This window comes from Cotesia typhae, unplaced genomic scaffold (genome assembly GCF_013202065.1).
Source record: "Cotesia typhae breed Kobodo isofemale line unplaced genomic scaffold, CoteBio_Ctyphae contig_65, whole genome shotgun sequence".
Classification (NCBI taxonomy): Eukaryota; Metazoa; Arthropoda; class Insecta; order Hymenoptera; family Braconidae; genus Cotesia; species Cotesia typhae.
Window position 1 is genome coordinate 2,992,883 of NW_027423762.1, and position 26,543 is coordinate 3,019,425.

Sequence of the window (26,543 nt, forward strand, 5' to 3'; positions counted from 1 at the left end):
AAAAAGCGGTCGATGTTGTTTGAGAAATTATTATTCATATGTTTAAGTTCCATCCACCTTGGCAATGGATATTTTTTTTATGAAATTAACTAATACGACAAAAAAAAAAAAAAACGACAATGTTTTATTACTATTAGTAATTTACTGTGAGAAAATTTCACTCATTTTTTTTTTTAAATTGTTATGAAATGTTTGATCTTTCTACTGATGTAATGAACTCAATAAACTGCTTATTTATATGTTATTAGAACAAAGTAACGGTAGTGGATAGCTATCTTACAGGCTTTAAATTGCACGATCAACAATTTAAGACTAAACGTTACGTTGATTTCATCTAAAATTATTTTTTAAACTAAATTCATGAAATTTTTTTTTCCTAGCTTGGCGGACGAATTTATAGCTTATGGAAAAATAAAATTAAAAAAAAAAACTTTTTTTTTAAACTCAAAATTTAAATTGGCTTAATGAATTTTAAAATAAATAATTAATTTATTATTTTGGGTTTACCGAAACCAAAATGGTCTTTAGTAATTTTTTGATAAGTCTAATTCCAGCTAATAGTTAATTATTCGAAATCAAAATTCAACTTGAAGAAATTATTTTTTCGATACGCGAAAAACTACTTTTATATATGTATTTTTTTTACATATAAAAATGATAAATTTTTTTTTTGTAAATACAAAATAATTAAAAATTTTTTTCTTAAAAAATTAAATCCTTACAATAAAAATACATGAGTATGTGAAGTTGGTCAGTAGTCGCAACTCGCCAAAAAATAGGACCTGGTTCCTTATTGGGTGAAATTAAGATGCGCGCGTAGCGCGCTATTCAAATCTTTAGTATAATAAAACACAACTTAAAAAAACCATCAAGAGTTTTATAAATAGCTTTATAAATTTCACGAATGAATTACAGTCAACATAAAAATAAATAACATTAAGAACATTCATAGACAAGAAATAGACATCAATAGGTTATGGCTATTGGTTTCTTTCTCACGCATTAGTGCTGCCTCTCTTTACAGACTATCGCTCACTTACTTCCACTGACGTAAAATATCAAAAGTCACTAATTTCAAATATTTTTTGGAAAAAATTGAATACCGCTCGTTTATGTTATTTTTGATAAAAAATACTTGTTATATCTTCAATTAATGATTCTCAGTTTTTTAAAACAATTCTACAAAAAGTACGATTAATATTTAACAAAACGTTCGCTTAAACGTCGGTTAGCGTAGGGTTTGTATGTACAACATCCAAATTTTTAATGCTAATATTTCAAAATTGAGATTATTTAAAAAAATTCCTGCGTATAGAAGACTGTTATGAGTATAAGTGCTCAAAATTTCAAAAAAATTGTAAGAAAAAGTTTTTTTCTCGAAATGTCCTTGAATATATATAAAAAATTCGTAAAAATAATTTCATTAACGATTACAACATTTTATCTTATCTGACATATTATATTAAACTTTTCATAAATGTCTCCTTGCGTTACAATTCTGACAAGTTAGTCATTTTTGGATTAATTATTGTACCCGTTAAATATCCAACAACACCGCTCGAAATGGAGTGTCCTACACTGTAAAAAACTAGTTCATATCAGTTGAATTGTTGCATGGGTTTGAGCCCGGTAGTAATGCGTAAGTTAGGTAATAGCCAAAATTTCACTTTCGTCAATGTTTCAAGCTTATGATGTGATGTAAACACATAACATGTAAATGTAAAATATTTTTACAGCATTGAATAATTTAAATACTTTAACTCATCAATAAAAAACACTAATTAATGCTTTACTCTGCGTTTGATAAATGTTACAGCGAGCAGTACCTCTTCAACGTGTTTGAAGTGATAGTATCAACCCTCGAGTCGAAATTACAGCGGATCGAAAACCTGGACAAGGCCGTCGAACACTTGATGCGGCGGGTTGAAGCACTGGATTCACGGGTTAATGACAACATTGACAAGACAGACGCGGTAATTACTAAGCTGAGAACTTTAGATCTAAAGCTCTTCCATGCACAACCTACACTTCCGCCGGAAATCATGAGACAAAGTGAAAGAATGTCTGAGAGAGCTGATGGCCATCAAGAAGAGTCTGGTATGCTATCATTATAATTGTATCTGCTTATTAAAACCTTGCACCTCAGTTTTTTTTTTATTCCTAATTAGCACTAGATTTATCATTCCCGCAATCAATCATATACGAAGAGAATTTTATAGTGTCAACTCTGCTTTTATTTTAGTTTTTAATATCTTTGTGATGGTAATTCTTATAATGAAACAATCGTAAGGTTTTTCATTAAACATGTACGACATTTAATATCAGAAGTAGCTTAATCTAGAAACCATATCTTAAAAATCATTATATTTTTACTTTATTTATATACATCTATTTATATACATATATATGGTCATTATCGTGTTTCATTTTTAGTTGATATTTTTTTTTTTTGAAAAAAAAAAAAATATTTCCTCTGGAAAAAAAGTAAATTTATTTATTTATTTATTTATTTATTAGGTTTAAATGCCAAGGCGCGAAGCCGAATGACAAAAATGACATATATAAAGTTATACTTCACATAAGTACAGCTAATACATACTAATACTAATACATAATAGAAGTATAAAATTTACATGATAGCCTAAAACTAAGACTTTCTTGAGATAAACTTGATGTATAAAGCCGATTGACATTTGAATAAATAAATAAATAAATGAGTAAATAAATAAACTTGATATCATCAAAATAATAATTTTAAATCCATTTTTTTACCAAATATTATAAATACCATATCAAGCGCATTGAAAAAAGCAAATTGAAAAAAAAAAAAGTTCGTTTTTTTGATTTCTAATCTCTTTCGTTTTTTTTTAAATGTCAAAAAATACCTGGTTAAATAGGATAGTAAAATTAGTTTTAATTTTTTTTATAAAACTTTTTAAGTAATAAAATTTTATGCTGATTTTCAATAAATTAATTTTTTTTAATAAAAATGTATCTTGAAATATAATTTTCAGTAATTCAATTGAAATAATTTAATATTTATAATGCATTACGATAAAATGGTTTCAAATAAATGATTGTTAGTTTTAACTATCTTTTGATGTGATCTAGATAGATAATCTTAAGATTGCTTGATTGTAGAAATATAGTTGAATAATTGAAAATTATTAGAAATCTAGTTGAAGAATTACTATCATGTAGATATTAAAAAAAAAATTGTAATATCAGCTCTGTTGACACTTTTAAAAAATTCTCCGTGGTAAATAATTACAATTAAATTTATTCCATTAATTACAACTCATAGTTCCAGTTATCCGCTTGATTCATCATGACAACCCGACACCTGAGTACCTAGGGGAAAAATTGCTGTCATTGGACCAAAAGGTATCGGACATTGACGACAAATTGGTAAATTTAAAGAACCAACTAGACACCAACTTCCTGCCAAGCGACGACATAAATGCAGAAGCCAGCGAAAAAAAACCGATTAGTATGAATGTGATAGAGATTACGAAGGCTATGAGCAATGAAGTAATGAACCACGTTACCATCGAAATCGAAAATCTCAGACAAGCTACCGGCAACATGGACAGAAAGTTACAATTCCATATGAATTTGGTGTCAGATACCTTGGGCTCTGTTTACACCATGACTAAAGATATCCACGAGGCGCTTATTGATAAGGGGCAACAACATTCTACGACTGACGTTAATCGGACGACGGCTAATCAACAGAGCTATGTCGCCAAGCGGAGCAAAATTGATAGGCTGGTTGAGAAAATTTATCCGGTGATCAATTTCTCGGATAAGATGAACGAAATTTGGGGCGTTGTTGTAAGTTTTTTTATTTATAAGTTGACATTTTTTGGTTTGAAGGGTTGTATCTGGTCACTGAGCTTTTTTTAATGAAATATATCGTTGTGAAAATCTACGGCAAAAAAGTCCATATGTGATTAAATACGGACACAATTTTTGATTATATTTGACAGAGTTATGAATATTATTTTTTACAAAATTTTTGTATGTGAGTTATACATAAGATCATATGTAAATCTTACACAGAAAAAAAAAATTTCTTGAACCAAGAAATTTTAAGGAAGACTGAAGTTATTTTGGAACAAGAAAAAATTGTCTTGGCTTAAAAAAATTTAACTTCGTTCAAAAAATTTTAACTTCATACAAAAAATTTTCAGTCTTCCTTAAGATTTTCTTGATTTAAAAAAATTTACGCTTGACTCAGGACTTTTTTTCTTTCTGTGTATCAATCATATAAGATCATATATAAATATTGCTATTGTCCGATTGCATTTAACAGTCATATATATTGTTTCTTATATAACAGTCATACAGTAATTATATGTGAGTCTTACATGCCATATATGACCACTAGAATGTGCCAAAATGTAATTTCCGTGAAGACCCTTTTAAAATTGGAATTTTGAATTCCGCTTTTAACAGTAGCTGTGTTTAGGCATTTCCTGAAATATTTCGGGGTAAGAGGATTTATTTGATTTTCACAGAATTTTTAACAGGAGATTCAATTTGGCACTTCCGGCCAAATTTTGAATTTTCAGCGGAAATGCCCAAACTAAGCTTCTGTTAAAAAATTCTATGGAAATCAAATTTATCGTCTTACTTCAAAATATCTCAGGAAATGCCCAAACACATCCCCTGTTAAAAGCGGCACTCAAAACTCCAATTTTAAAAGATTCTTCACGGAAATTATATTTTGCACACCCTAATGACCATGTATGGTCAGATTTTGACTATTGTCCGAGAAAAATAGAACAAAATTATTAAATATTTTAATGACCAAATTTTTTCGGCTACAAACCGAGATTTAACCTTGATAAAATAGTCGATTTGATTTAAAACAAAATTTTTATTAAAGGTGGGCACTAAGACAGCAGTAGATAATTTATTGCCTAAGTCAGATGAAATATTAGTTCAAAATCAACGTCAAGAACGAGTAATAAGTACAATTCATTCTGATTTACGGACAAAAACAAATCAAATAATTGATAACCTCCAGGGCGTTGAAAGTAGATTAAAGAAACAAGAAAATGACATTGCAACATTCGCACAGCGCCCGATTCCAGCAGAGCTTTTACTAGACCCGACAATTGACCGTCTGGTTGAATACGATCCCAACAGGTTCGTACAATCACAATAATAATAATAATAATAATAATAATAATAATAATAATAATAATACATTCTAGTCAAATCTGTGTCACTTAACTCATTATTTCGATTTCGATAATTATTTCCAATGATCTTGAAGGTCATCAATAATGTTATAATTCTATGCTTGTATAGCTTGTATAGCTACCTTTGAAGTATTTTTCTGGTTAATAGTCTACTATCAGACAAAATAGGTAGAATTTACGTAATTTTTCATGTAAAAATTCTTTGTAAAAATAATAAAATTTTTAGGATTATAACAAATTAGCCATATATAATAGCTAAATTTGTCATTAAAGACAAATTTTTGGGAACTGGGGGAAATAAAGGATAAAGGGGGAAGGGGAGAACCTTTACTCAGTAGGAATTTTCGGTAACTGAGGGTTATATATTTTATTTATAGTTATAGATATATCTATATACTATATATTCTATATATATTATTCTATATATATATATATATAATTAATATTATAATATAATTATATAATATATAATATTAAACATTAAACTAAAATCAGATAAATCGATTGTGGAACAGATACATTGCACTGCACGATGAGTTTGCGTCAGAAGCGCTTCCATCAACGACCACGACACCTTTCCCCACATCATCGTCATTGCAAGGTTCATCAGCCGCAAATCCACCATCTACGACTCCGATAAGTGTTTCCGTTTCGATGTCTTCATCGACGTCAATGTCGACATCTTCTGGCGGATCTACTTCGTCAGCCCCGTCATCCTCTTCGTCATCGCCCGTATCGTCATCATCATCGGCTCCACTTGTACCTTCGTCATCTCAGAGATCAACAACACGCAACCGAGGAGTTATATTCCCGAGTGTTAAGAACAAACCCAGTCCGGCTAATTCAACCTTCACTACTGACAATGTTGTCGTCAACTACAAGGACATCAAGGTGAGTGACAGGACAATACTCCTATGTACGGTCTTAAGTTAACTTGAATGGATTAACAGAGTAAGCGTTGCATGTCATCGGTCTTACTATAATTATATCATACAAGTGTAATTAAACAAATCATTACTTATCTGTACAATATGATGATGATGATTGATTGTTGATAGTTTTTCTTGATAGCTAGAAAAAAATTACAAACACCTGCGGTTTAAATTCCTTGGTTTGATTTGTAGCTTGATAACCTTCGCATTATTATTGCTATCATTCAATATTATTTTTAAACCACAGTCATTTCAATTGGTCATTTGTTAGATTACTTGGTTTATAGTATTTGCTTTGTTTTAAAAAAATTCTATTTTTGATTTCAATTAATTTATGATAGGTAATTTTATTTCAAACTATATATACACGATTGATTGTCAGCAAAAAATAAATTTTTCTGTATAAATTGGCAATCACAAAAATTATTAGACTTGCAAATTTTGTAACATGAAACTTTTCGAATAATTAAGGTAGTTGTCATGGTTCAATATTGTCAAAAAATTGAAGATTCATAAATTTTTGAACTTTAATCCGTTATTCATAAATCATTAGACAGTCAACATTTTTTTTTTATTTTTTTTTCAAACTCACAACAAATCCATTAAAAGATTGTCAGTTTTTTGAAAGTGTCTGACCCTTAGTTTTTTTTTGTATAACTAAGAAACTGGTACGGAACTGCAGAGAGCGTATGCAATCAACGTTAAATATCCCATTTTTAATTAAAATTATTTCGGGTTATAGATGGTCAATCCACTTCAAATTTTAAGGGTAATTATATTACCATGTCTTCAATAAGTATACAAAAATTTTTAATTTTCTGACTAATTACTCAGAGGTAATTAGTTAAATTTATTTAAGGAAATTTTCTATAAATTATATTAATAAAGAATAGTAATTTTCACTATTAACAAAAACAAAACTGAAAATTTTAAGGATAGTAGAGAAATAAGACCCATGGGTTTGACATATTTAAATAATTAAACTAGATTTCATATACTCGGTATATTAAATCAATAATCAAGCTAATTTTAAAATTAAATTTTCATCATTGATTTTAAATTCTACACTGAAAATGAAATTAACTTAATTCAATAAAAAAATTCTTGAATCACGTAAAATTAGCTAAAATAAAAAAAAATTTATTAGTTCAAGAATTTTTCTACTTAAATCAAGGTGCTAATACTCTTTAAAATAATCTTTTTGGTTTAAGAATTTTTCTTTTTAATCAAACTAATTTTTTTAAATAAAATTATTTCTTAAATTACAAAACAATTGACAGTCCATTAAAACTAAGGATTATTTTAAAAGATCAAATTTCGGCGGGCTGTTGATAATATTTTCGAGCATACAATAATTATAATATCGAATCTCGCATATCGGATACTGTATAGCATTGCAATGGGTAATGTGTAATCTGATGTCGAGTCAGCGGTTTCCGTTCTTCGGACAAATAACAAGAGAAAACAGAAGATCTAACATGAAAGGGTAAACGGCGGCTTCTTTACAACTCATTACAGTGTCTGTCTTTTGTCTCTCTCAGGACCCGTGTTTTCGGTCGTCTATTTTTTATCGTATATCACATCACGAGTCGACGTCCATTGCATTATTAAATCATGTGAGCAATAACCGCTACCCACAACTTATATCACGCGGAAGAGGTCTCATCATTACCATCATCTTAATCTTACTTTAAGTCTTGAGTCTTACTCTTATTATTCTTACCCGATGCTCCCTTTTATTTATTGTACGAATATAGGCCACGTTCCTTTAATAACCCGCAAGTAAAGTGTATATTCACGCTGTGAATAATTGCATTATGTATGCAAGTCTTACCTTAGTCTTACATTCACCTATACATCCACATAATCCTCGATATATACAATGTACATATTAAAGTACTTAAACATTATCCCTCAGACGCATCATCTGTCGAAATCTCAGCCTTTAGAATCACCGTACACTCATAAATAAAAAATCAAAGTGAAATTAAATTTTATATTATTATAAAAAATATACGTCTACACACAATTATTTTTGGGTGGTCTATATACTCAATACACACATCTTTTTTCTCTTTCTCACATTCTGCCTTCGAGATCTCTTTATGAAATTATTACACTGCATTTTAAAATCGTCTCAGCCTCTTTATTATCAATTATTTTTTAACTTTATAATAACCGATTATTTTATTCAATTATTCATTCATTATTCTGATGAAGATAAAACTGTGAATGTATATAAATTTTTATTTTTTCACTCAAGAATTTAATATCATTTTTTTGTTTGTGAAGAAAAATTTTTTGCTTCATTTTTTTCATTGATAATTATTAATATCTAACTGTAGAATTTTTCAAATAAATTAGAAGTAAAAATGCAAAATGAAAAATCAAACGTCAAGACTAAATATTGAATTATAAAAAATATATAGTAAAAAAAATGAATCATATAAACTATGTTGGACAAAAAAAATTGACTATTTTTTTCTCCATAGATATATCAAAACTATTATTCGGGATGACGGAAAAAAAATTTTGTGAAAATTTGAGCCCACATGGAAAGAACAAGATGACACTGGATATAATCCCAGATTATACTCAGTGATATCTGTGATGAAAAAAAATTTTCAGATAGTAGCTAGTATAATCCAGATTATACTGGGTGATATCTGGATTATACTCATTGTAATCTGGATTATACTAGCTACTATGTGAAATTTTTTTTCACTCAGTATAATCTGAGATGATATCCAGTGTCATCTTGTTCTTTCCGTGCATAATGATAATAATAATGTTATCGTCGCGATGTTCAATTGTTTGTTTTTGAACATACTTTTTTTCTATGACTTTGAAATGACCCAGCAAAAAATTTTAACGACCAATATTTTCGAAGGAAATTAAATGCTCTACAAAAGCGGTCTAATTGAAAATTTTTGGCAGACCACCCACTTTCATTTTATGAGTTCTCGAGAATATAGCATTTTCACTATATTTCTATAATTGCAAATTGTTATCATATAGGTATTCACATATTAAAGTAAAAGAAATTATTCCTTGTATCGACATAAAATAATTACAGTCTATTGCATAAAAAAAATAATTTCTTCATATTAATTACAGTTACTCGAAATTTTGTGATTAATTAAAAACCTAAGAGATATTGAAGGTCTCATTTGTAAGTTTCTGATTTTAAGTAGAAAAAAGTGAATGAAATTTTTTTAAAATAAATTTCACATAGAATATACAAAATTAATGGGGTATTTTATTAATTGCGGTTTTTTTGCATTAATAGATAAATAAGCTTTAGATATTTTTTAAATTAAAGACAACAACGCTTAATACGGAAACTCAGTGATCAAAAATAAAATTATCACCATAAATCATCATAAAAAAATTCAATATCTTCATTTAGATTTATAAACATAAATTAATTTATAATTGAACTTATAAGTAGGCAATTTAATTCAAAATTGAGCATTAATGTTTGCGTTACCTTAGACCCATTAAATATATTTGAATAAAAAAAAAAATATCTAAATATATTTATCACTTTGATTGCATTGAGTGAAAGTTATAACACTGATATCAAATCAAAAAGAGAGTTTTAAAGTTTATTATTAATAAACGGTGCTTCTTGTTATTAACGATGATGACGTTAATTATGCTTAATATTATTATTATAGTAGTGGTGATGAATAATCATAGACCGATTGAATTAGTGGGATGACCTATAGCATTTATTTATCTTTAGAAAATGTTCCAAGTTAAACATTTCCTCTTTCACAATGCACTGGGTCAATATTCTTTTTATCTATCTATTACTATTCATTTTAACTGGAATGCAAACAACTTACTTTCCTTTAAATTTTTTATTTAAAAAAAAAACTATTTATAATAAAACTATACTTTCTTGCTTTGAAGGCATTCTGGGACACCGAGAAGACCCTTCTTTCACTTTCTTAGTGAATAAAGTTTATTTATTGCTTTTTTTATGTAAACTTTTTATTAACTCGGACGGGACTGCGCTCTAAACTATTGTACTCTATTAAACTCTGTTATATTTTATAAGGAAGTGATAAAATGAAACCGTAGAGGCATCTCCAATTTCCAAGCAATTAAATAGTTAGAAATTTTAACCCCGAGGTCTATTACCACAATTCATCCGCGGTTTTATTTATTGACAGGCAAATGACCGTAACTCCTGCAGGGCAAGAATCTTTTGCACATAACTAATAATTATTTATCGACTGCACTCGTGAGAGCTCTTTATAGATGATTACAAGCGAATATATATCACTTACATTGTAAGAATAAGAATTTATAATTAAAAATAAAATATTTCATCATATTTATTGAAGAGCATGATGAGAGTATTGACATACTGTAACCAACTACTAAATAATTTTGTTTGTATTATTTTTGTGAATTTTCAATTTTATACTTTATTTTTAAATTGCTCAATTAAGCATAAATTTATAAAGATTTTATAAATTCGAGATTAAAGTATTAGAAACAAAGTTTTCTTTAGTTTTTTTAATTACTGATATTTATTGAGTTATTAAATAAATTGCAAAACTATTAATAACTCGACTAATTAATACAGGTTGCTTTATCATTAAATGTCATTTATGATTTATTGCATAGAGTAATTAAATTATAATTATTGACATTTACTTTAATTATTTTAGGGGTACTCGTGTGTCGATTTACTCAACGCTGGAATGAGAGAAAGCGGCGTTTACTATTTGCAAATACGCGGAACCACATATTGGTTCTTAAAAGTTTATTGCGAACAAGAAATTGCTGATGGAGGTTGGACTGTAAGTATTTTTTTATTTTATTACTATAATTATCAAACAATTTGACCTTGGATTTAAAATTAATAATTCTCTTCAATTTTTTGTAATCTTTCTTAATTTATATTCTGAGAAGGAAATTATTAGTTTAGTTTAGTTTAGTTTAGTTTATTGATAATAATGCCAAGGCTGATGTCAAATGGCAAAGATAAAATATACCTAAAGAATATTTACATTATTTACATTATTGTACATTTTAATCTAAATGTAATACATTAATTTCAAGAGAGATTTGAATTTATAAAGAATGAATTAACAATTGTCAGAGTTTATGAAGAATTAACTAACAAATTTAAGAATCATAGAGATGAAAGTAAATACAAATAAGGGAGTTAGAATTATAAAAAAACAAGAGAATTGACTACTAGTTTAGAATCATACATCAAGATTAAATAAATATTAATATTATTAATAAAAATAAGTCCGCGGATTGAATTTTGAATTTATTTTGTATGAAAATAAAATTATAGATGCTATATTCGTTTAAAAATGACAAAATGTGTATTTAGAGATTTTAGAAATTGCATCAATATTTCTTTGCGTGCGAAAATCAGCCAAAAACTGGACGTTAAAGATATATATTTGATGCAAATTTTTACGTATAATTTATATATTTATTGTATTTCAAATTTCTTTCACTAAAAAAAATATAATTAATTTTTTAGTAGAACAGACTCATATTTTTTGATCAATTATTTTTACGATATATTTTTGGTTACATCATAAAGTAATGAAAAAAATTTACCTACCTTTATCTTGATATAATTTTTTTAATGAATGAAAATTCCAAAGAAATATTTTCATAGAAAATCATAATCTTAAAGCATGTACATATACATTATTGCTCAATAATACAATAAATCATTATATGGTTTAATAATTATCGAGAACAGAGTAGTCAGCTAAATGACTGGTTGGTGCAAAAAAAAAAATTACCATATAAACAAAGGAAGCGCCTTAATAGCAACAATAATAACATAACATAATCAATATTTGGATTAAGAAGTCATAATTATCCTTCCTAATAGAGGTTATTAAGATAATTATAGGAATCGTCACAGTAATAACTAATAAGTAGTAACACTTGGTGGGTGTAAATGTATTATGTATTGAACAGATAAATTCCGCGGCAATTATTTTCCATGAAAAAAATTCTGTAAATTACGCCTTCACCGATTCTCATACTCTCTATGAATAATTTAGAAGAAGCCGTACTCTTAGTAATAATATTCACCCATACTAACCAGAGCTATTGCTCAGTTGTAAGATGTCTGAGTATTGAATGTATTAAAATAATATAACGTCATTGTGCTAGTTATTGAAGACTACAACGATATTTATAATAGTAATCGGATCTAGTGAAAGGGTTTTTGCATTTATAGAATGCAAAAACCACTAGACTAGACCAACTATCTTTTATAGACGCTATGGTAACTAGTTATGACTAATTCGAAGGTCGAATTCATTTGAAGGAAGGTTTAGTCAGTAACAATAATGATAACAACAAAAAGAAACGGAGTTGCGGTGATCAGGTGGTTCTTTAAGTGTTACAATTATAAATTGGCGATACTGGACTAAACGCGTTATTTATTTTTTCATTTCTGCATTAGGTTATTCAACGACGCGATGACTTCGGGGATCCACGAGAAAACTTCAATCGTGACTGGGCGGATTACAAAAACGGATTCGGCGATCCTGCACGCGAATTCTGGCTTGGTAATGAGAATATTTATATGCTGACCAATAATGAGGATTATTTATTGCGGGTCGAACTTGAAGACTTTGAAGGCAATAAAAGGTTTGTACTTTCTTTATTATTTTATCAATTTACTGTTCATATTATTTATATTTATTGGAGCAATAAATTCATAGAAATTGTGAATATATCGCGTTACTAACGCCAAAAGAGCGTATAAAAATTTTTTTTCTCGGATTAATATAGAAATGTTATAATTTATTGAAGTAATGAATAATAAAAACTTCGGCTTTAAAATTTTTTTTTTAAATATTTAAATTAATTCAATAATTTCTCAGAAAGTTCAAAACTTCCAATTTCGTAAGTGGAAAGTCAAAAGATTAAAAAAAAACACTTCTTTTTTATGTACGTCTTTTTGACTTTAAAAACTTTTTTTTCATTTCAATTAAGTTTTCAAAAAAAGATTTATTTTTCAATATTTTAGTAAATTTTTACACTTATAAATTGATAGGAAAGAAACATTTTTTTAAGTACGCCTTTTTGGTCTTGCAGAATCAAAAAAGTGTCAAATTAACGATACGCCCTTTTGACTTTAGGAACGCGGTATGTTTGAGTATATTGAAGAAAGTTTTAGACTTTTTTACTGTAGAAAGAAAGCCGATAAATTAGTAATAATATCTTAGGTTATGTGTGAAATAAAAATACCCTGAAAGTTCATAATTCTCCCATAGACTGAATAGCCATAAGACCCTCGAGGAATTTATCGATATTTTTATTATTTAGATGGACTATTAAGTTTAATTTAAAATTGGATTTTCAGTTATTTTATTGATACTCAGCGAGAAAATTGTTACTTATAGGGAGAAATAAGAGAATTATAGTTGCCGTGCATGGATGGGAATAGATTTTATATTATTTATACAGTAATTTGTAAACATTCATCATCTCATAGACGCCAGAAGGGCTCATTCAAAAAGATATAGTTAAAAGAGTGAAAGAATTTGCAGATTTTTTCTTAAAAATGTAAAGAAACGTAAATTTGAATTTTGCACAGCTCAAAATTCTGGGCAAGATAAGGATTTTAAGTGGAATAGCGTTTACAAATAATCTTTGGTTGTGGAAGAAAAATTTGGGAAATTAAATTATCTTAATTGATGAAATTTTGAGTAGAAAATATTCATTTTCGTTTTTCGGTAAAAACGCGATAAAGATCTTAAAAATATTCAAAATTTATGAAACAAGAACATCACTTTAAATTAATGTAAGAAAATAAATTCAAATAAATTAATAATAAATGAATTTTTAAATAATTAGCGGCAATACTTATAAAAGTTTTTATAATATTTCGAATAAAAGTCAACATGTTGAAACAACGCGAATAACGAAAAGTTCAATCTTTCTGAAATTTTTGTTAGTATAAGTAATAAGCCTTTTTTTTATTTATAAAAAATCATTGAACAAAACAATTTTGGTGATAATATTTTCAAAAACACATAAATCATTGCCTTTTTTCAAATTTATTGGTCATCTATCCATGAAGGATCTCTGCTTTTGAAAAAAAAATTAGATAACAATCTATCGCATAAATAAAACTAAAAATCGGAAGATTGAATCCTTTGATAAACGACTAATGAGCATGCAAACGTTAAATGGACACGCGAAAACGAAAGTTTTGACTTTTAGCCGACATATATATGTATATATGCATTGCTGAGTATCTCCGTACGGGTATAATATAAAAATCTATATGCATCACGGTGGTCGATTTAAAAAGTTTGAATCGGACCTGGGAACTTCGAGAAGAAGGTGGATCAGCAGATCGATTCGCCGTGCATGAAAATAACGCCACGAGGAACGAAAGTCACCTGTGGTTATTATACTTTACTTTTTACTTTCCCCTCTTTAGGGTGGACAGTGTGTATGGTAGACCAAAGACCAACTCAAACTCACTTGACAAGATCGATTGGTAGGCCTTGTCTTCCTTCACTCGGTCATTTCTTTAGTATACCTTCTTACAATATATGTACATGCACATTCTTATGCCTCGGTGCCAATTACGCGGCTTCTGTCTTTCAACTATACCGAAACCATAATTAAATACTACCGACGAATAATATATATATTTTTCATGTTTAAATAGACATTTATCAATTTGTCGTTATTTAATAGATAAAATGCTGACTGGTTCTTTTTTTTTCATCACCTATAATTGACATCTTATTCAATATGTTCATTATTTATTCATTTTTGTGTCATAATCAGGGCCAAAGAGTTGGTGTTTTAAGGTTAGCGGTAAATTTTAAGATTGATAATATTACCACAGAAATATGTTCAGATCGTATACAATTTCAGATGACTTGGTATACTAGACAGAAGTTGCTGACTGAATGCGGAACTTTGTCTTAGAATTTGTCTTGAATTTTGTCTTCAATATTGTATTGAATTTTGTCTTTAAATTTTTATTGGATTTTGTCTTGAAATTTGTCTTAAACTTTGTCTTTAAATTTTTATTGAATTTTGTCTTAAAACTTTTATTGAATTTTGTCTTGAAATTTTTATTGAATTTTCCCTGATTAAACAAAATGATTTGATATGATCAAAAATGATTATTTTTCTAATTATTTTTAATCCTGTCAAATCATGTAAATCATTTCAAATCATATCTCTTAAGGAGCATTCAACATTGTGAAATCATTTTTAATCATTTTGTTTAATAAGGGTTATCTTAAAATTTATATTGAATTTTGTATTTAAATTTTTATTGAACATTTTTTGCCGAAGGGATAATTAGTTGAGCAAAACACGCTTGTTGACAGCAACGGTAATTTAATATTACACAAATATTATATTTTGTTGCTGGCGCACTTAATCTCATACTTTTGAGGACTCAATTTCAAATATCTACAGTCCGATTCCGTGCTCCGCTTTCAGTCAGCAACTTCAGTCTAGTATACCAAGTCATATCTGAAATTGTGTACGATCTGAACATATTTCTGTGGTAATATTATCAATCTTAAAATTTACCGCTAACCTTAGACACCAACTCTTTGGCCCTGGTCATAATCAATTATTCGCTGGCTGAAGTTGTACCTGATCTTGTGTGTTTAAATATTTTTAAGAGTAGGTTGAACTGTCAATTTTTGATGCACTGAGGGAAAAAGTTTCTTTTGAAAAAAACTCGGCATTTTTATGATAAGGAATTATTTGTTGAAAATTTTAAACAATTTTATTTCGCAGTTGAAGAAAGTAAAATATTTCTCACAGTAATTTTCTTGTTAAAAATGTTAAAAAGTTTTTTAGATTTGGAAAAGTTGTCTATCTAAAATTTATTTTTCCTAAAAAAACCTTTTTTCAACAACAAAGTTACGGTGAAAAAAATTTTTATTTCTTCAGCTGAGAAATAAAATTTTTTTAAATTTTCAATAAATTAATTTCTTATTACAATATTGCTCATTTTTTTTTCAAAATAAATTTTTTCTCTCGATGTTGAAAAATTACATAATTCGTATTTAAGAATACTTGACTAAAATAAAGGTTCTTATTCTAAAAAAAAAAAAAAAAAAAAAAAAAAATAATAATAATAAATAAACTCATTCTCTTTGAAAATTTAGCCCTCAATTTTTTTCGACTTCAGATTTAATAAAAAAAAAAAAATTTTTTTTTCGACATTTTTCAAATATCAAACTTTCAATGTTTTCAAATTAATAAATAAATTCGTTGAGAAAATTAATCAAAATAATATTTAATCAAAAAACTTTCGGCTTTTCCAGATATGCCCAATATTCACACTTCAAAATTTATTCAGAAAGCGAATACTACAAATTAGAGATTGATGGCTATGAAGGTAACGCAGGTGACTCATTAAATGATCCATGGTACGGCTCTAACAATAGTCCATTCTCTACATACAATCGGTGAGTAAAAACTGTAAACAATTACTATCATACTAATAAAGAGAAAAAATATTAATAATAAATAAACAAATAATAAGTCTATTCTTCTGTCATAATTTATGAGACTCGAATAAATAAGTATGAAATTCGCTACAAAAAAAAATAATACTGAGACAATTGACATGAAGTTGTTCATTTATTTCAGTTGAACCATCAATTGAGACACTCAATTTTATTATAAACTTTGAGTAAGCAAAAGGATTAAAATGGTGTAACAGCATTTCAATAGTCTTGTACTGTATAAATTAATCACTGAATGCAAGTTTATTTAATATTTATGACTTTACAGAGATAATGATAGATCATCACTGAATTGCGCTTCGATGCTCAAAGGTGGCTGGTGGTGGAAGTCGTGCGGCAGAGGATTGAACGGACTTTATTTGAACGATCCGCAAGATCTTACAGCAAGACAAGGTAAATAAAAATTTCTTTACTATTACCATTATTTATTATTGATAGATATTATTGCTAGATCGTGAGATCAGAGCTCGTTGGAAAAATTTTAACTGAATGAGTTTTGAATCATATTTTAGTTGCAATCAATTACGTAGGAAATAGAGGCTTTTTTCTTGACAAATAAATTTAAAGGTTCTGTAGTAGTCATTTAGCAGTCGTTGAATCACTGAGCGCTCTACTGATTAATTCTACCTTTTTAAATTCATTTATTACTATTTATCATTTTATCATTTATGTTGAAACAGCTTTATGAACTGTAAACATTTTCTTATTATTGATCAAATGATTAATACCACAGTAAAAAATTTTGCGTCATTGCGTTAAAAAATTTTGTGTTAAATATTTAACACTTTTATGTGTAAATTTAACATTTATTGTGTTAAATTAACACAAAAAATTGTTAAATATTTAACATAAACATTTTTTACTGCACAATAAACAATTTAGCGTCATTGCCTCAAAAAACTTAATGTTAAAAATTTTTATGTTAAATATTTAATATAAAAATTTTAAACACAAAATTTTTTGACGAAATGACGCAAAATATTTTACTGTTTGTATCTTATGATATATGAAAACTATCAAGAAAGGATATTAAATTTCTATTGTAAGAATTAAAAATTTTAATGTAGCCAACGTCAACATTTACAAGGTATTAAAATAGTAAATTTTAAACGCAACGATAAAAACGAAACTATAATTATTGACTTGGCGCTTTTTACTGTTTAAAAAGATAATTCTCAAAGAGTGAGAGTCGTTATTTACTATAGCAATCACTACAAATCAATTTTTTTAACATTAAATTATAAATGTTGGCTTTTATACTTTTTCACATTATGTTTTGTAATATTTAATTTTATGCTACCCTGAAAGCCGGTGTACCACACAGTAAAAAAGTTTTGTGTAAAATAAACATAATTTTGTGTTAAATACCGTCGACAGAAAATTTATTTTTAAATTAAACAACAAAATAATACACTTTATTTCTATGCTAGACGTTTCTACTAGAGAAGTCTTTAGCGGAAGCGGTTATTTTAAATAGCATTTCTATCACTTAAGCCTTATTACCCGTGGGTATGTTATTCTTCAAGAATGCATCTGGAATTCATTTGGAATTCATATTTGTGTCAAAATATGACTTCCGCATGATATTCAGTAGATCACCTGCGGAATTCCGCAACTTTTTTACACGGGGAGTTTGTTTTTTGCACAGTAAAAAATTTTGCGTCAATGCGTCAAAAAATTTTGTGTTAAAAATTTTTATGTTAAATATCTGACACTTTTTGTGTTAATTAAACACAACAATTGTTAAATTTATACATAAAAGTGTTAAATATTTAACACAAAATTTTTTGACGCAATGAACCATTGTTTAATAATCACAAATTATACTTAAAAATGTAAGATTACTTTTATGATCACTTAAATTTATTCAAAAATGTTGGTCATTGTTACAGGTATTGTTTGGTTCCGTTGGAGAGGTTGGGACTACACACTAAAGAAAGCAACAATGATGATAAAACCGAAGGGTCCGATGTCTTCATCATCTTCATCATCGAGTTAAGGTGGAGAAGTCTTTAAACAAAAACGTGTTACTTATCACATGCAGACATGGCGACACAATGTAAAAATTGTTAATAATCATAACAATACAGCGATAAAATAATTAATTATTTAATACTTACAATTAATATATTTAAGCGTAAAATTATATTGAAATTTGAATGCTGAAAAAAGATATAATTAATGATTAACAGTTAATTCTTTTTCGCCTTGTTTGAGTGGTTTCGCCATATCATCATTTGTCCATATGATTACGAAAGTACACACAGTATTCTTTTGTCACTATTTTATAAAATAAGTGACTGGCTCTTTTATCATTTAGATTAATTCGCCTCGTCGTTTTTAAGTGAAATAAAAAGAGTTTAACAAAACAATTGAATATTATTAATGATTATATAAATATATATATTATTGAATTCAATTGATTAATTGAACACACGTTGTAATCAGTATAAAAGTATTGTAAGAATTTTACGATAATTATTTTGTAACTTGTATGGATGTGAACAAACAGAAAATTTATTTTATTTGAAAAAAAGCATTTTTTTTGCCGAAAATTTTTGAATTTTATTTAAGTAGAGATAGATATTTTCATTATTTGAATCAATTAGCGGTTAATTAATCGATGAGGCTATCGGGACAACGCTGCAATGTCCGTAATGAAATAATAAATTCCAAAGAGTGTTTCATTATTTTATAAATAAAAACAAAAAGTTATTTTTAAGGAACCACCGATTTATTATTAAAGAAACTATCGAAAGTAATACAAAAAAATAAATAACACTCTTTGGAAGCATGAATGTATATTCTACAATTATATAATTATAAAAATACTCGTGTAATTTTATTAATAAGAAAAAAAATAATTATTGTTAATTTTATTAACGTGAAATTCAATGAAAATTTGTATCGCGTGCATCTTATCTAATCATGAGACTTATTTAAAAGTGTAAATTTATTCTATTTCGATGTATCAGTCTTATGATTACAAACATACAAATTAATATCTTCTTATGTATAAAGTTGGAATTGTTTTTAAAATATGGTAAAAGTAGATTATCGAAAGACGGATATATCCTCATATATAAATTAATATATTCTTGATTTATTGTTAATGATTTAATTAATTATTGTAAATAAAATACGCACGCATTAAATGTTTTATAAGTTGTAAAAAGCTTTTGAAATAAACGTATATCTTTTTGTAAATTTATATTATTGTGTAATTTCCATTTATTTTTTATATTTCAGTGTGAATTCTGAATTAATACAATAACGGATAAGAGAAATGATTTGATTCGTTTTTAAAAAAAAAGGTATAGCAAACTGTTGAATACAATGATTATAACTAGCAACCTTGCAGTCACTACGTGACTGCCGTGACTTGTGAATTATAAAAAATTAAAGTTTTGTTTTATTAAATAATGATTTTTGTTAAATCGTACTGTACTTTCTTAAATATTGTCGTTTTTGAAAATATAAGCTCATCCCAATGTTACACTGATCAAGAGCTTTCGTTTGAATACCCACATGCATTTTTATATATTTTTCATATATACATATATATAATATCTATAAATATATGAAAAATTGATGTGGGTATTCAAATGAAAGGTCTCGATGAGTGTAACATTGGCATGAGCTTATATCTTTAAAAATATCGATATTCCTCAAGATACAAGGTCATTTTTTAATTATATATCTAGAGTAGGGTGTGCCAAAGTTCAATTTCCGTGAAGAACTTTTTAAAATTGGAATTTTGAATTCCACTTTTAGCAGGAGCTGTGTTTAGGCATTTCCCAAGATATTTTGGGGTGAGATGATTTATTTGATTTTCATAGAATTTTTAACAGAAGATTTAGTTAAGCACTTCCGGCCAAAATTGGAAATTTCAACGGAAACGCCCAAACTAAACTTCTGTTAAAAAAGTCTATGAAAATCAAATTTATCGTCTCACCTCAAAATGTCTTAAGAAATGCCCAAACACATCACCTGTTAAAAGCGGAACTCAAAATTCTAATTTTAAAAGGTTTTTCATGAAAATTGAATTTTGGCACGCCCTAATCTCGAGATAGAGCACTTTTGAATGCAGCCTAAATATTTATCATAATAAATTGACTATCGGTGAGAATGAAATGAAACCTTAAAAAAGCACAAATTCAAGTCAAGATCATTGCAATGACTCTAAATTTTACTAAAAAAAAACCGATTTTATCATATGACTATCCTGGAAAAAAAATTTTTCTTCTCTTAATAATATAGATTAGGCGAGCAGTAGCCTATCGGTTCCGACCCTTGCTTTCCGAAATGCATTGGACCGGGTTCGAGTCCGGCGTACACCAATGAATATTTTCAATATTTAAGTGTATTATTCTGCTGACCCAAAAAAGTTTAAAACGAGTTCCAATCTCAAAAGTTCCCCCCTAGTAGGTCGCTCATGACGTTAGTAGTTTATGCGACTTTAAATAAAAAAAAAAAAAAAAAAAAATATAGATTACCTTTGTGAGTAAAAATTTGATGTTTGCCTCTGTTCCAATTTAGAAAATGAAAAAAAGCATTATAATAATAAATTCTTGAAAAGATCTTCATTCCAACAATTCAAATAATTGTTTTTAAGATTTATCTATTTTGTTGAGACTTTTAATTTAAATCGTTTGTTGAATTTTTGTATAGCAAAGTTTGTAAAATTACATGACGTCAATTCATCGTTGGATCCAATTTTGATTTATAAAAATGAAAAATTTTTTTATTCAATTCATTATCAGATATAACTCTGGTTAGATAAAAGAATTTCAAATTTTATTTTTCCATAAGAGAATGAATTCAAAACTATTTAAAATATCCAGAAGTATTGAAAAGAATTCATTTTCGACATTTCCAATACTTTGGATTCGTTGTTTTAATGAGGAAGTATATAAAAAGTACAAATATGGTCACAATAATTTGCTACTAATACGTATTTTTAAAAAATTGCTTCTTTCACTTAAAATTGCGAATTGTAAAATTTTATGTGATTAAAAGAACAATATTTACAGTAACTTTCTGGAAGGCGGATGTTTAAATAGTCTTTATTTTATCCTGATGATAATAATTGAGGTACTCGGATAAAGTCATTAAATTATTTTCTTTTTCGATTTTTGGCAAGTAATTATCCAAGCAGTTGAAATTACTTACTATCAGTTGACAGTGACTATCAATATAGATTTGAAAGCAACCCCAACTGTAGCCAACAGTTGAACAATAAGAACTTCAAATTTGATCGAACACTGGCAGTAATACCCTTGTAAGATACACAAATAGTCCTACTGTTCCACCGTCTTCTCTTACCTATCGAGTCTTTCATACCAACATCAAATAATGTCAATTATCATACCCAGGGCCGTGTCGCAGATGTCGCTATTTGTCCGACTGCAGAAGTAATGAAAGGACATCGTCAAAAATAAAGAAGAAAAATCATTGATTGCACACACCATTGAAAATATTTTCCTCCACTTTTTTACGAGCTAAACTTACCATAAAATAATTTTCTGTTAAATATAAAATAACTTCGATTACATTTATAATTGTTTTGTAGAGAGAAAATTAAATATACACCAAGTAAAGTAATTGAATTTCAGTTAAAAAACTTGCTATCGACAAAATTTAAATTTGTTTTTTCAATGGATTATTTGTACATAAATTATACATCCCGTTTCATAAAGTTAAAGTTATTTTTATTATTATTTTTTTTTTCACTATTACTTTCCAATATTAAATTTCTCCCCTTTATTGATATTTAATTAAGTACTCTCTAAGATATGACCTATTTATACACAGAAATTAATTATACATTCTTAGGTAACCTATAAAGTATATCCGTACATGTATATAAGCCCTTATATTTTTCCTCTGAATATTAAACTTTTTTTATTTTCTGTACATACCCGTACAATAATTTAGCACACAAAAAGAATAATAAGAGACATACCAGAATTTTCTTATAAAAATTTAATACTAGCTTGCATTATCTTATGTTATATTCTATTATAAGGTAATCGAAAAAAAACATGTTTGTATCATACAAGTTTATGCTTCCGATAACGTAAATATTAACCCACACATTTTCATATTATATATGTAGTGTTTAACCAGATACTTGGGTGTTTTAGAAGAAGGTAGTTTTTTTTTTGTAGCGTTGCTCTCGCTGTCTTCAAAAAAGAATTTTCTCAATATTTGAGCTCTTAATTTTGATTTTCAGAAGCCGTGGATTAGGTTCAAAGTTTTTTAATAGATTTAATATAAGAGCTAATTTTTTTTTTTTCTTAGAAGATTTTCATTTCGCTTTTTTCTGTATTTTTTCATAGTTCCCAGATTTATTTTGTAGAAGATGAAGTCTACTTTAGAAGAACTTTTGCAACATGGGCGTTTGTTAAAAGTGTTTGTGAGCTACAACGTTTTAAAGTAATTTTATTATTTTTTTTTTTTTTTTTTTAGTGAAAATTGGTAATCTTGCGATCCCCTGCATAAAACTTGAGTGCTACAGAAATTTACTAAACAAAACAAATAAAATAAATATTTGTGGGAAATTCAATTTTCTACAAAAGAGTTTTTATGATTGTAAAAATAATGAATTTATAATACAGATGATTGTAATTCATTTTTGAGATCAATTAATTCGATTTTTTATTATTTTCACTAGCTAAAGAATATCGGTTTTAGATACTTGCATTTGAATATTTTTCAATACAATAAAGTAGCATGAAGTGCAATCAATTGTTGGTGTGTATTTTATTAAAAATATCATGTAATTACCTATATTATACTTACAATTATACAACAGTACCTATTGTGGAAATTCTAAAATATGTTTGCCAAGATAAATACAATTTGTTTGCTTGTTTCAAGATGATAAAGCTATTCAAAATAATTTTCTTAGTACAAAAATTTTTTTCTGGAATTAAGTTAATTTTTTCACGGAGCAACTTTAATCATAAATTATTCGAATATAAAATAAAATCATAGAAAATGTCATTGACTAAACGACAGTTAGGCTCAATTATCGTCAATGATTCTTTAAAAAACTTCATAATATTAAAAAAAGCCAGTCGGCAGCCGAAATGGAAGTAGATTTCTCGAACAAAAAAAAAATTATTTTTTGTAAAATATATATAATTTTCTCATAAATAATATATAAGGGAAGGGCAGGCAAAACGAGATATTCTTTTACATCTTAAAGTGAACCCTGTTTTGCCCACCCATTCTATAACTTAATTCATTGATTAAAAAAAAATTCAATAATTAATTTAAAAAAAATTTTTTTTAAAGTAAATATTTATCAAAATTATCAAAAATAATTTGAAGATTATGAGATTTTATTTATCAATGTTCAAATCCAAATTTAATACATCCCTACTAATATTATAAATGTGAATGTTAGTTTGTTTGTTACAAAAAACAAAAATTTACTTTTTACAGAAAATAAAAGATTGTTCGTCAAAAAATTAGAATTGCATTGATTAAGTTCTATTGAAATGTAATAGTCTTTGATCTTTATCTAAGGGCTTCAACGCGAGCGAAGCCGCAGGTAGAAGCTAGTAAATATATAAATTTTTTAACAAGCAATATTTTCTGACTCAGTTTGTCGAGCTGAGTCAGAAAGTGGCTAAATTTTTTAAAAATTGCGCCATAAGAACGACTGCAATAGTAATATTTTCATGAATCCTACTAACAGACCACAATAAACAACAAAAAGTAATTTTTCAATGATTAAATAATAAAATATTACAACAAGTTACTAAATATTAAACTCTGATTTTTATCACATTTATGCAAATACACTTATCTAGACTGTCATTAAAGTACATTTAAATTCGTATGTGACTAAGAATTCATAAACATAAAATTTCATTAAATAAAATATAATGAATTTTTTTATGCCACAAATTATTAAAATTCGTACTCGCGTTTCATATGTTTTCACATGATTCAAGAATTCTATTTGCACATTTGTATGAGCGAAGTATTCATTTATTAAAATATATTAAGCCCCGCAAGTATACACGAGAAAAAATTAATTGAGTTTTTACAGTTCGTATAATAGAAATCTTAATGGTTAGAAGCCCCGAGCACAAAAACGGAAAAGAAAGTTTTAAAAAAGAATTTTTCACGAAAATTACAATGTCAAATAATTTTTTTTTATAAAATACAATTTTAAATATGGATTTATACAGTTTTTAAATATAGTTCTAATAGAATTTGCAAAAATTATATTTTAAGTCGGTAATTTTCGCAGTTTTTTTTTTTTTTTTTATTGGGGCGCCGAACTATCAAAATTTACACTGCAAACTGTAATTATTCAACAATTCTTCTTTCCATATACAAACGATACGGCCTCTAATAAAAAAATATAATTTTTATACAATTAAATATACAGATACATATATATATCAATATATATGCATGCATGCACACATTTATATGTTATTAGGTCGCGGTCTTATTAAACTAAAATTACTCAATTTGATATTTATCGGATGAGTTATACGGTGGTAAAATAATGGCGTTCTAACCAGCAATATAACGAATAGCTGGGAAAGCAAGAGCAAGAACAAGAGCAAGAGGTAAAACCGATGCCAAAGTTAAAGCTGAAACAAAGCAAAAAGCAATGAAGAGAAAAGGATGTATATAGAATATAGAATAGAAATAAGCACCACCGCAAGTGTTTGGGACTTTGGTACGGCAACCACCGAGTAGAGGTGGTTACTTTCTTCTCTATTTCTATTGGGTATATAGAGAGCACAATAATAATAAGTTACGGGGGAAGAAATCCAGAAGGGATTTGTAGTAGCGCAGAGTATGCTCACGCTATGTCAGACATAAATATCCTTGCTAGCGCATACATTCTCTGTACTCTGAATGTCTGAGTCGCGATATGCGCGAAAACCATCTATAGATGTATAGATACAGATACTGACACAAATACATGCATGCTTATGTACACGTACATGCATCGATACATGCAACCATTAAATACGTGCCGGGAGGTATTATCATTTCTTACGGTTTAGAGGCACGCCAGCGTGTGCGATTTTCGTTTCAACGGCTTTTCTGACCTCGCTGTGTGAGTAGATGTGTGTGGATAGGAAAAAAAGGTTTTTAAAATGAGAAGGAAATCTACTTGTTAGGTAATCGATCCCAGATTGCATTTCACTTTTTATTTCGTTCTACTGTCTGGTATTTTATTCAAAATTTACTCATGCATTATTTAAGTACCCTTAGCTTCTTTATTTACGACTATTTATTGGAACATTATAGACTCGAATACGTGGCAGTGAGCTTTTCAGCTCTTTTTTTCTGCTATATACGAGAAAAAGGAAGCCAGTTTGGAATTGAGTTGAAATTTTAAGTTTATTTTCAATGAGAAAAAAAAAACGGCCAATTGATCCACGGAAAAAATATATATGTGTATAAAATAAATAAAAATATAAAAATTTTATGTCTATACATCATAAAAAATTTTCCTATGTCAATCTTTGAATGACGCTCCCCCATCAAATTCATAGCCCTTAAACTGAGAATAATAGCATTCTAACACAGCGGTCAAGCAAAACAAATATTAAATAGTTAATTGAGTTTATTGATGTAAAGATAGTGTTTGCTCTTTTGTACTTAATATCTCATATCAGACTGATAATGCTTCTATTTATTTTAATAAATTTTTAATGCATGTTTGTAAATAACAGGGTCAGTTAAAATATATACATAACAATAGATAATTGTGTAATCAATATTATAGGTAATTTATTTTATATTTTATTAAAATAAAAGTTCAAATATTCTGATAAACTATTTTCAAGGAAAAAATCGTGAATCGAGGAAATAATTTTAAAAAATGTCATTGT

The 26,543-nt window shown here is 27.6% G+C and overlaps 1 protein-coding gene and 1 long non-coding RNA gene across 2 annotated transcripts in view; one reads left to right on the forward strand and one right to left on the reverse strand.

Moving 5' to 3' along the window:
* LOC141532608 (uncharacterized) overlaps nt 1-19,849 on the forward strand; it is an 84,468-nt gene extending 64,619 nt beyond the window's left edge. The window contains exons 2-10 of the mRNA XM_074251037.1: nt 1,817-2,097; nt 3,305-3,834; nt 4,892-5,154; nt 5,726-6,101; nt 10,828-10,959; nt 12,606-12,793; nt 16,462-16,605; nt 16,934-17,058; nt 18,558-19,849. Of these exons, the coding sequence (XP_074107138.1) occupies nt 1,817-2,097; nt 3,305-3,834; nt 4,892-5,154; nt 5,726-6,101; nt 10,828-10,959; nt 12,606-12,793; nt 16,462-16,605; nt 16,934-17,058; nt 18,558-18,664 (2,146 nt within the window). The 3' untranslated portion in view covers nt 18,665-19,849. The remainder of the gene's footprint in view (nt 1-1,816; nt 2,098-3,304; nt 3,835-4,891; nt 5,155-5,725; nt 6,102-10,827; nt 10,960-12,605; nt 12,794-16,461; nt 16,606-16,933; nt 17,059-18,557) is intronic.
* Nucleotides 1-26,543, reverse strand: part of LOC141532609 (uncharacterized) — a 243,400-nt gene that overhangs the window by 38,290 nt on the left and 178,567 nt on the right. The window lies entirely within an intron of this gene.